The 13329-nt window shown below is 34.4% G+C and overlaps 1 protein-coding gene across 1 annotated transcript; it reads right to left on the minus strand.

Moving 5' to 3' along the window:
- Positions 1-719: 719 nt before the first annotated feature.
- Positions 720-9934, minus strand: LOC148607333 (uncharacterized). The gene is made up of 3 exons (XM_088546901.1): positions 9847-9934; positions 2530-4975; positions 720-1786 (listed from the first exon to the last, which is right to left on the minus strand). The coding sequence occupies exons 2-3, from the start codon at positions 4916-4918 to the stop codon at positions 870-872; spliced, it is 3306 nt and encodes a 1101-aa protein (XP_088403027.1). The 5' UTR covers positions 4919-4975; positions 9847-9934; the 3' UTR covers positions 720-869.
- Positions 9935-13329: the final 3395 nt, after the last annotated feature.

Raw genomic sequence — 13329 nt, forward strand, 5'->3', positions numbered from 1 at the left:
TGTAAGCTGGAGAATGTCAAAAATCAATGAAATATCTGGATGCTCCTGCTCAAAGTGGGAGATTTAACACTTATGCATACATGTAAATAGTAAAATTCAAATTAGGATGGTAAAAATGCAGTGAAATCATTGAGGATAATTCTGAATTTCAATGTCCAAGGACAGCTATTAATAAACAAACACAGGTAGTCAATGATTTTATGTGATCTTTGATCAGATGAAGTACATGTACATGTAGCTAGACAAGAAAGGAACATTTACCAAAATAAATGAATAATGATTTCAACATGAATATATGGCTGATGAAAAAAAACAATCGATTTCTTCAGGGAGGCCATTTCTTTACATTTTATACATTAACACTTTAATTCAAAATATTGAATAAGAAACCAGTGTTAATTTTATACTCCAACATGATTTCAAAACTGGACTATACAATGTACCTACATGTACATATACAAAAATTCCGAGTTGGACAAAATTTGACATTGTGTTTTCAATTAAGTAAAAAGAATCCTAGCAGAAAGATTGAACAATTTAAATAAAAAAAAAACCATGTCCTGATTCACTTGTCCTAGAATTTGTTCACATCATGGTACATGTATTCTTTCCCATTTTTTATTTAAAATTCAACCCCCGTGTTTCTCCAGTAATTTAGATTAGAAGGGAAATAGAACCACACATCCCACCTTATTCTTTAACATTTATTCAGTATTCAAGCATTTTAGATGCAGAATTGTTTCTTTTTGGGGGGGATTTCTGTTAAAAAAAAGCTTCCATGGAGAAAACACTACAACTGTGGCACTCTCTCAAAAACCAAACATTTGCCTCCCTAAATAAAATGACATGATCTACAAATATACATGTATTTAGACCTGCTGCTCTGAAAGCTGTTGTAAACTCCCCCCAAATTTTTTCATGAACAATGCAAACTGACGTGGTGTAAGAGAATCCATATTCAATGTACGCACACCAAACTTTTCTAGGTAAACATCAACATCATCCAGAGTTCCTTCAAATGCATCCTTCACCTTGAGTTGCGTAGAATTTAGTTGGACAATTAGGGTGGAAAATGGATTTGCAAACTTGTGTCCATTTAATGGAGTGCTGCTTGGCAAAATGCCTGTTAAAGTGTTATTTGTTTCGTCATCAGTTTTTGTCACTGCAGCTTCAACTCCAGACCCAATGTTTTCAAGGATGCTTTCCATGCAAGATAATACCTCTTTGTCTTGTTCACTCTCTGTTTTCAACATGTTTTTCTCGTTGTCTATTTTCTCATCCATTTTAGCTTTATCTTCCTTATTCTCAGTTTCTTGTCCTTGGCTCTCCATATCTTTTGAGTCTGATGATTGGTTATCAGCTGAACAACATTCAGATTTTCCTGGTTTTTCAGAGATTTCTGTCTTTTGATCAAGTTCACTGTTTGATTCGCTAGATTTAGTGTCCTCTTTTACTGCATTGGAGTTTGCATCTTGTTCCATAGAATTCTCACAGTTATCTCCCTTATTGTCCTCATTTCCTCTTCCTGTTATTGTTTTATTGTCTTTAGTACTATGTTCAGGACTTCTCCTATCTTCAGTAAGATCCCTGCCAAAGCATTCTTGTTCTTCTAATGCCATTATACTATTACTGAACTCCATCAAACATGCTGGATGTTTAGTATGTTTTTCGTAACAATGCAGTCTTAGTTGATGTCTCAAGGGAGCAGCATATGTGCAATACACACAACTAAACCCAATCTTAGCAATTTTTAATTTCTTAGGTCTCACTACAAAAGAGTTCTGATCTGAAAGTAGAGATAAAGAGAAAATGCAAGTTTATAATACTTCACCTAAATGTACAATACATGCATAAAACAGAGAAAAAAACACAGCTTAAAACAGATTCAAAGAGCAGTTTTTAAGTGAATATTGAAAAATAACTTCATTTTATCATTGTCATTTTTGGTGAAAATTTTCCTTGCCTTTCCATACTAAGCAAATTACATTGTAGTTATTTCATTTTTTTTTTAATAAAACATGGATTTATACTGATCATTTCGAAGGGGTGGACAGATTGGAAGCAACTCCTATTTCTCTCCTTTAACAATACCAATTCTATCCCCTACATTCAAACTTACAGGCCACCTAACATCAAAGTACATGTAATTTCTTATTAAAACATGGATTTATACTGATCATTTGTAAGGGGTGGATAGATTGGAAGCAACTCCTACCTTCTCTCCTTTAACAATATCAATTCTATCCCCTACATTCAAACTTACAGGCCACCTCACCACAATGCACATGTACTTGTAGGTGAATTAAAAAAAAATAATAGTATTTCATGTTGCAGTTACAAAAAATGTACTTACATTGTATTTGTTGTTGTGTTTTTTATGAAAATGTATGAATGGCTTTTATGTTGAGTGATACATGTACATGTACACTGTAGATACTACATGCATGTCAATTTTAACAAGTACATGTGTTAACTTACATGTACATGTAGTTTAAATATTGCTATCTCATAATCTCTTAAAGAATTTACCATGAACTTTGCTCTCCTTCTTCCTTCCACGTTTCCTTTTCTCAATGCTAGGCAAAATGATGCCTAAAGGCTTGCCATCTTCAGTAGACTGCCCATTTGCAATTCCAACTCTCTTCTTCCCAAGATAAAGTCGCTTTCTACTAGTCATATAGTATTCACGACCCATGAGTTTATGTTTACTAACAAACTTATTTTCATCTATATCTTTCTCTGGTGGTGTACCAGTATCCTGCTCTGAAGCCTCATCTGGCAAGAGATTAGAAATGTCAGCAAAAGTTTGAACAACATTCGGCTGGGTATTTGGGTGGGCTCTATTGGAATGGCGAACAACGTCTTTTTTACTATCAGATTTATAGCCACAAAGTTTGCACTTCCAATCACATTCTTTGTGATAAAAGAACAGATGACGTTTCAGTGCAAAAAGGTGGGAAACAAAATCACAGTGTGGGCAAGGCAACTGAACTCCATCATCATTACTATTTTCATCACCATTTTCATCAACAATGTCTGAAGTCGTCTTGACAACAGATGATTCTGTTGTTGAAAGAGATTTTCTAGGTCTACCAGGACCCTTTTCTGGAGATTTGCTCCTTTCATGTTTATCTGCCAAATATCCAGACCCCACTGTCTCATTCTTACATAGGTCATGTAATTCATGCCTCTCCATTTCTTCTGGAATGAATGTTGAGAATGGACATTTACCACATTGGACCTTAGCTTTGGGATGTTTCCATTCACAATGTTTTTTCACTCCACCAATTGACGTAGATTTGTAGTCACAATATGGGCATTTCATAAAATTACCACCAGTGGCAGAGAATTTTTTCCTATTAAATCCACGGAATTTGATAGTAGCTCTTCCTGGGAATCCTTTTCCAGGATTGTCACCATCACTTTTGAATTTCTTTGGTCTACCCCTAGGCTTTTCACTTGAAGGTTGAAATATGACAGAACCTTTCCACTTTGTTAAATTCCTTGGACTTACATTAGACTTTCCTCTAGGACTGAGAGGGGACTTTCCTCTAGGACTTAGAGGGGACTTTCCTCGAGGACTTCCAACTTGCTGTGCATGAGCCTGCTCCACATTTGTTGTGGTTGGAGCATCAATGTTGGCTTCTGATATCGACAGCTTTTTCTTTCTTTTCATTCCACTTAACTGATCATCATCTTTATCATCAAGTGATGATTTGCGTTTTGATGGACCTGGTTTAAGCTTATCGGCAGTTTGTGACTCATATTTTGCAAGATATTTTTTTGCTTCCTCCATACTCATTGTGGATCTGCACTGTTTACAAAAGAAATCTATTATATTTTCTTTCTTGGGGTCAGTTTCATACGAGAAACCTTCAGCATCTTCGATACCATGTCTCATTTTGACATGTTTTTGCATTGGCTGCTTCATAATTGTTGCATGATCACAATAAGCACATTGGTATGGTTTATACTGTATATGACTGCTATAATGAGTTTTGAATGAGCCTCGATGAGGTGTGACGTAACTACACTTGTTACACATGAACACATAGGTGGGTGATTTGACACTTTCAGTGCCTGGAGAAGTTACTGCTGGAGACATTACAGGACTGACAACAGATGGATTTTGATTCGCTTGATTTGCTGCTGTGACATTCAATGATGTAGGTTTTGTAACACTTGGAAAGTTTGCTCTTGGCACTGCCAAAAATTGTGGATTCACCTGACATATTGGTACCAGGCGTTGATAGTGCTGACCAGCAGTAGCTGGAGGTGGCATACTAATAAATTGAGAATTTGTTGCTGTATTTCCACCCTGAGTAAAATTTTGATTGAACTGCACAGGGACCATATTTTGTTGTACAGGATATCCTTGTAGTGGAATATTCTGAGGTATCTGTTGTATTCTGATCCCATCAGTATCAACTAATACAGTCTGAGGAACATACCCAGCAACTCCTTGCTGTTGAGGTCCAGAGTATCCTGTACTAGATGGCAGCTGGAAAGACTGGACCATGGTAGCAGTGGTATTGTCTCCTGACTGATTAGGAATAACAGAAGCCTGGTTAGGAAACTGGTACCTTATTTGTTGTTGAGGTTGTACAGAGGTTCCAGTAGTCATTGGAAATCCACCCTGCTGACTGACCTGAACATTCGAATTTTGATTGGATAGTACCTGAGTTTGATTTACTGGTAACATCTGAGTTTGGGTTACCATAGCACCTTTAGGATCTGGTAAAACAGTGCCTGGAACTGGATCCTTTGAGCAGTCAGGATCTCTTTGCCATACAAGGTCATTGGCAAGGTCACGTCCACCACTAGTCTCAACAGGCTGCATCTGAATGTGCTTCATCTGAGTACCATGATCTTGGTTTGACATGGTGGAGTTGGTTGCTGGTGGTTGAGCAGTATCCATGGTTACACTAGTTGCCTGTCGCCAAGTGACAAATCATTGAACTACATGTATACCAATCTGCAAAAAAAAAAAAAAGGTTAATTAAAACATTCTTTAAAATCTTTTTTATTTCACAGAAGTGACCTTCCTAGACCAAAACAATAGCAGAAACTTACTCAAGTACATGAAAATACATGTTGCAATGGGAAAATGCTGTTAAGAAATTAAGCAGAACTCAACTTTAAAGCAGAAGGAAAAAAAATAAAACTTAATTTAGTAGTACTGTACAAATGTAAAGATACATGCACTTAGGTTTAGTATAAAAAATAGGAAAGATACATGTACATGTAAATATAAGAACACCTGAAACACACAAGTAGTTAATTTTTATGGTACTTGTACTATAGGAATAAATGTCATTTTTGTTTTTGATGACTTTATCACAGTTCATATCAGGTGAGTCTGCTGGGGAAAGCCCTGATATTTACTGTAATGAAGTTGCCATCTAAAACAAAATGTTATTTATTTCTTTTCATAGTAATTTGCTAAGTATAAAAGAAAACAATGCTTGTTATCTGAAATTTGTTCATAATACATGTAATACCTAGAAGTATTTATTAAATGTGGACTATTTTATCAGATGACCATTATGATGATTTGTGATGTGGTCCTGACTGGTTTAGTCAAAATTTAGCATGGGCCTATGTTGATGAAGCAATGTGATACAGATGGTGTCAAAGAGGGTCTCCAGTCATTCCGTGACACTTGTTACTCCCTTAGTGATATTAATTCAATGTGGATCCTGAAAAATTTGAAAAATCTTCTGGAAACCCTAAATCCAAGATTATTATCAGAATACAATAGTATTAAAACCTAGGATTTTTCCGTTCTTTTTACTTCTATTTCTCATATTCAGTTAAAACCCCAACTCAAAAACATTTTACATCATTGTTATTAAAAAAAAAAACGGCACACCTCCATACAAGTATGTAATTCTTAGTAGAGATTCCTAGTAATTTGTAAAAAATAATTCCAAATCATCTTCCAAATGTACTGAAGAAAATGTTCACAAAATGCTGGAATTTTTATCTTTGTATATATTGTTTTGGTTATTTTATGTCCTTTGTTGTGTTTGTCTGTTTTTCATGTCTGGTATTTGTCCCTGGACAACATTCTTTTGATTTCCGCTAGAAACCTTGGTTCCCTTGATTAGTCCTTGGCTTATCACAAGATTAATTTGTCGACATTTTTTGTGCTTTATTATTGAGGTTTTTTAAAATTCTTTAATGGTGAGTTTCAAGATTCTGACAGTTCTCCTGAGGATAAAGTCACTCCTGTGTAGTAAAAACGTAAAAAATACCACCCTTGCTTGAACTTAAAGTACAAATAATGATAGACGGTGTCAGTTATCTGGTTACTACCTATGTGCTATCTTTTATTAATAGTACTTTATAGTATCTAGTTCACAAAACATTATTATCATCAGCTACATAATTTACCAGCATAAATCGTAAGAGGATGATTTTTTTTCCCTTTAGCTCAACAGCCTATCAGCCAACTGACCCAATAATTTCTTGTATCAAGTCAGTCTGCTGATCCACGCTTTATCAGCAAGTACACATAAAACGTATTTTTTACAAGTTTCTGATAATTAAAAATTAATGCAAAATTCCTAGTAAATTATACATGTAAATGTAGCCGTTCCAGAGATCAATCTAGAATCATGATACATTCATGATGACAATGAGTCATTTTTTTTTTTCACTACAGATTTTAATAGATCATTTCTTGTTTTTATGGGGCATATTCATTTAATTCAATTTAATGGGTAATTTTTACTTTTGATGGGGAAGGTTTGACAATGAGCCCTAAATTGCACCAGAACCATTAACAAAATATACATGTACATGTAATAGGATTTTCTAACCCATTTGTACAAGCTTTCGGAACAGGCCAGATGAATTTAGCAAGATTAGTCTATTATTTGTACATGCAGTGATTTTTCTAGCACTCATCACTGATAAAAGACTTTTCAGAATGGTGAAAAAATCAGGTACATTTAGTCATTTGAAAGTACATAAAATATTTACAGATGTCGGCCCGAAATCACATTTCTAGCTCAAGTCAGTCCAGTGGTAAGGAGAAAATTTGATCACCCCAAGCTACATTTTGCAATCACCATTCTCAATAGGTTTCAAGGTTTTGTTTACACAATCATTCTTATATGATTGGTATTTTTTTAACTGAATCCACATATTATAATAATCAGTCACATGGTGTAAATGTCAAATGTCTTGACCATTCATGCTGCATTAGTAATGCGTGGCATTTATGTACATGTTAGAAGGTCAAAAAAGGTTTAATGCAATCTAAATTTCTAATGGGAAAATTACTTTAATTCTTGTTAACTTGGCATCAAAATGGCATTATAAGTTGATCATTTATTTTTGTTTATCAAAGTTGTATGTAAAGTAAAGGTGGTTAAATGTCAGTCCCTGTAAGAATCAGGCAGTGGGTGAAACATGGCATGAAAAACCCTATCATTTTGATGGTGTAACTTGACTATTCGCACCATCAGAATCAAGGAACACAGACAAGATTTTCCCTACCATGCTGGACTATTGAGTTACAATTTCAATGAAATGCACTGAAAATGAACATTTCAAGGACATATAACTCTGTTAAAAACCTCATTTTTCTAAGATTCTATTGAAAAATTTCAGTGCAAAGCCAGTGATGCAGAGATCAAATAATGGTCTTTTTTTAAAGAGAGAAAATATTCTTGAGTGATATTACATGTACATTTTCAGAGCAGTGGGGTTTTTGTATGCATACATGTATTTCTGATTTTTTCAATTTTGCCTGATTCTTACAAACTCTTACACTTAATTGGTCACTACATTCAGTAGTTATTTATTGGCAATATTTATGATCTTGAGAATATAATCTATTCCATCCATGAACTCATCAAACAAATACCCATAATCAGCATAACTGTGGAATATCAACATAAATTTGTCATTCAACTTGTCAGCTTCCAACAGATTACAATTATATTCACTGTTGAAATTGTTCCAAAAATATAATCCATAATTGAGGCAACAAAGGAGCAATATACAAATCTGTCTAACACTTCATGAGATGATACTGGTGCATGTTATAACATGAACTTTAAGGTGTATATGTGTATGCAAAAATAAGAATATAAATCATTTGATCTCCTGATCTACTTCACACCTACATGTATATCTACACAATGCCAGATGTACTTTTGAAGGATTTTTTTCTACAAAGGGGGACCATGCAAATGTACACGTATCAGCATTTTTTGGTCAATATTAAAGATATTTTAAATTAAGTCAGGGATGTAATTCATGAAGAAGGTCCTTATGTAAAGGGAGTTCAATTTTTTATGATAAAAGGCATGGGAGTTACTTTTTTCATTAAAGCTCAAGCAGTTCCTATTTGGATTGTCCTGAAAACATATCTTTGCATTATACATGTAGTTGAAAAAAAGTAAAATGTAATGTTCTTTATTCATACAAATGTACACAGGGTACATTTAGTTTTTTTTAAACACTGAGTGTTGCAAATAACAGACAATATTGAAATATCTTGTGTCAGATGCAAATACCACTTTTAAAAATACACAACTTAATTTGCTCACATTTCCTTACACAAAAGAGCCTAAAGCTTTCAAAATCCTAGAAAAAAACCTGTGCTTGTACATGTACATGTATTGTTGTTATACTGCAACTGTATTTGTTTGATAGAGGAAATCTGAAATATACACAGGAAACAAGATGATATATTATATAATTTTTTGCCATCTCTTGAATATATTATTTAATTTTTTGCCATCTCTTGAATTCAGACATGCAATTAAGATGCAATAGAAAGCACCTTAAAACTGATTACCTATTCTTAAATTTTGGTACATGTAAATACATTTTTGTACAAGTAATTAATTGTAATAAAAATTTGCTTAAATCAGATCTGCTTAAACAGAAAAAATAATCTCTTTACTGATAGTGAAACTTACATTTTATTCAAAGAGAAAGCATTCCAAACCCATCAGAATTATACATGTACATGTAACATGCCTTTTTTATGAGTCCATTCATATAAATGAATTTTTTTAACACATCCCATAACAATAGCACATCATAGATTATCATACATGTGCAATGTATTCATTTATGGATACAAGTAAACAGTGTGTAAACCATCCCTTCACAAGCTGTTACAAACAATAAATAATCAATCATAATCATGAATTAATAATTCAAAGTAAACCGTGAAAATTGTCATAGTTATAGCATGAAAGCAGATGTTCTTAAAGGATTTTCATTGTACATTTAAACCATTAAACTGGGATAATTTTTATTTTCAAATTCACATGCAGCTGGCCAAATATTGAAATGAAAGTTGTTCCTTTTGACCACACAAAATCTTCATCAGAAAGTAGATATTCTGACAAAAAAAACAAAATAATTTATTATATTTTCACCATTCTTCTCTATATTTCTATATTGAGATAAGACTTTTTATCATTAACATATTATTGCTTTTTACAACTTAGTAGAGATCCTATATTGAAAATACAATGTACATGTATACATGTACACGTACATTTATTTTAATTTTTATGCATTTTTCATTTCATGCACGCATGCAACCTTCAAAGAGTGAACAATGAAAAAGCCAGTTGGTTTAAAACAATTTAATTTGAGTTATCAACTGACTGGGAAACAAAAACCGTCAATTTATGGTGAACCAATTTTGTCAAAATACAAACAAATGGAAAAAACACTACCTCACAAGATCGACCAAGGAGGAAGTCGGTTAGAAACACAAAATTTGCCAGAATTCCTATTGCAATAACCAAATGTGGTAGTTTATGGCTTCCTTATTAACCTGTGTAGCTTAGTGCATCATAGTTGTCTTACCATTACAATTGCAATCAATGAACAGCATCAAAATTGAACGAATCGAGTTATGTTTTCAGTCAATACACGTTTTTCTAAGCGTCTATCTGACACTGAATTATAACTTAAAATTTCATTTAATTGCAAACACTTTCGTGATTCCGAATGACTGGCGGGTTGATTTATAGTCTATTTCGTAAAACTCTGTAAACACTTATTTTATAGTTAGTTTCATAAACACTGAATGCTTGCTCGTCTGACTCGACCCGCGTGATAGTTCCATTTCCTGTGGCAGATCCATAGGGGGTGCAGGGGTTTGCTCCCCCTTTATCTTAGAAAATTTGTCATTTTAATGTGTAAGAGTAATCAAGGGAACCAAGGTTATAGCGGCAATCAAAAGAATGTCACCAGGGTCAAAGACCAAACATGGAAAACAGACATACACAACAAAGAACATAAAGTAACTAGAATCATACATACAAAGTAACAAAAGCAAATGAGCAACTCGGACTCCACTAAAAACTGGGAGCATGGACGAGGTGTACCGGTAGGGTAAGCGTCCTCTGCTTTTCTAGAAACACCCGCCGAGTTGCTCATAAAAAGTCAAGTCCGGGGTAGACAAACCAGGAAAGGAAAACTATGACCCGTTGAATAAATGGATACACCATAACGATCCACGAGTTCATGATGACGACCATAAAACTTCTGTAGTGATGACTTCAATCTTGTAGCAACATAACCCTGTTCCAGAAGCCTATTTGTTAGAGTTCTAGCGCGATACAAAAAGTCTGCGTAGTTTCGGCAAGCTCTGGCATAACGTATGAGTTGTGATATGAACGCTCCACACGCAGGTGCTGAAGCGATGTTGCAACAGATGATAGGAAAGTTGACAATTCTGAATGAAAAGTCATCACGTTTGTCGTTGACCGTTTGTCGTTTGTCATTTTACACGTTTGTAAAAGTGACAAAAAATGGCAAATAATGTCCTAGCACCCATTCCCCCTTTTCTGATGAACCTCGACTGACACCCTTTTCAAAGTGTCTGGATCCGACCCTGCATTTCCTTTCGAAAAACAAATAATGTAGTGTTATGAACTGGCAACCACCCCAGCTTCACTAGAATCAAAGAACCATCAATCGAAGATTAAGCAAACGTCAATGACACCTATTACAGAAGCATTCACACAAAAAAAGTTCAACAAAATAATGTAAAAAGGCCACCGGTTTTGATGAAATCTAACCTAAAATTCTGCAAATAGCTGCGCCAGCAGTAAAACATCCAATTACCAACCTGATCAACATGACTTTTGAAACTTCAGTTTTTCCAGACAAATTAAAAATAGCACAGGTAGTACAAATTCACAAGAAAAACATCACACTAGAAAAAAGGGAATTGTACAGACCACTTTTTAGTGTACTACCAACCACCTCAAAACTTTATGAAAGAGCTATTGAATCTCAAATATTTGAATTTTTGAAACCAGATTCAACATTTTCAAAAGCTTGTCTGCTTTTAGACCTGGCTATAGTTGTCAAGATATTTTGATCAAAAATATTGAAGACAGGCGTAAATCTTTAGATAAAAATACGTTCACTGCTGCTACATGGATGGATCTGATATGAAAACTCCATAGGCAGGTGCTGAAGGAATTTTGCCACAAATGAAAGGCAAATTGACAATTCTGAATGAAAAGTCATCACGTTTGTCGTAAAGATTGGTCGATAGTTTTTCTTTACCATCGATTTCTAAGTGTAGGTCAAGATTTGAGGCTGACTTCACAGTGTCTGTAGTATCCTTTATCAGAAGTTGTTTGTGGTAGATGCGATGTATCAAATCCCCGAAATTATGATTGTTTAAAGATAATACGTCATCTATATAGCGGAAACTGAGATTAAAGGATCTGGCCAAACGACATTCTTTCTTTCTGATCAGATCAGCTATAAAGTCAGCCTCATAAGAGTGAAGGAATAGGTCAGCAAGTTAAGGAGCACAATTTGTTCCCATTGGAATGCCGACTGTTTGTTGAAAAACACGTCCACCACACTGGACAAATATGTTGTCGATTAAAAATTCCTGCATTTTGTAAACATCTTCCTCTGTATACATAGAAGATGATTTGGAATTATTTCTTACACAGTACGAGGAATCTATACCAAAGGCATCACAACAATAAAATGTGTTAAAAAGAATTGGCAACCATCTCAGTAAATTTGGTAGGTAAACTTACAATATATTATTCTTTTATACTAGCAAATTTCAACTATTGTCCATTAGTATGGTATTTTTGTAATGATATAATGATGATTAAAATACATATGAAGAGTTGTTAATAAAGTCTGAGATACCATCCTTAAGAGTTAGACGATTAAGATTTTAGCTATATACATGCATACAAAATAATAAAGAAGATTACTCCTGTATACTTACAAGATATGACAACTGTTAAAGAAAGTTCTTACTCTTTTGGGTATACAAACTTGGTGAACATGCCAAGAGTAAACACAACTGCACCCTGTTAGTTATAGGGCAGCTAAACTATGGAACCAACTTCCAAATGAATTAAGAGGAGATATGGGACCTGATCAATTGAAAAGTTTGAGTAATAAGTGGGAGAGGGATGTTCTTGCTCCTTTCGCCAATAGTTTGGCTTGCCCAACTGACAGATGCAACATAATCTTAAAATCTTTCATTTATTATTTTAATTTTGCTGGCATGTTATTTTTAATGCTTTTAGCTGCATAGTAGCATCTGCTTTCATATCAAGTTTGCATTGCTTTTATTTTAGTGCTTTATTTGCAATTGTGTCCTTGATTACTTGCATGTTATTTATAGTTTGTATGTCATGTTGTTTTAAGTTTATGTGTATGCCTTGTGTTTATTTATGTCGATTGTAAAAGCTCCACAGAGCATATGGTTCTTATTGGATATATCGACTTTAAATAAAGTTTACTTGACTTGACTTGGCTGATCCACATTGGACTGGACCAAAAACAACCGGGTATATTTTCACATTAATTCATTTATGTATCATTTGTCATGTCGATTTTAGCATATAAGGGCCGATTTTACTACAATCTTGGTTCCTTTGATTAACAAATTATTTAATGAAATGATGTTAAAAGGAATAAATTTTACTTGAAAAAATTAATTGGGTTCATAAAGAATGCAGGGGGGGGGGGTCCAGGATTTTAGATTAAGGGGCGCACAGTAAAAATGTTTTGAGGTTAAATTTTTGAAATATTCGTCTAAAGTGGGTGAAATGTGGATATCTTTTGTGGTAAAATTAGCGAGAAATTAGTTTCAACCTAAAAGCGCCAAAATCTACCCCTGACAATCCATGCTTTGCAAATTTTAGGGGAGCGCGCGCCCGCCACGCCACCGCATGTATCCGCCCCTGGAATGTCCATAGCCTATATCAGGTGCGGATCCATTACCGGCGTAGCTGATCGATCATGCTTATATCGATAATAAAATCGAAATAATTAGTTTGATCGACGAATCTT

Source organism: Perna viridis, chromosome 9, assembly GCF_037379345.1.
Source record: "Perna viridis isolate PV_CMFRI_1.1 ecotype Kerala chromosome 9, ASM3737934v1, whole genome shotgun sequence".
NCBI classification, from domain to species: domain Eukaryota; kingdom Metazoa; phylum Mollusca; class Bivalvia; order Mytilida; family Mytilidae; genus Perna; species Perna viridis.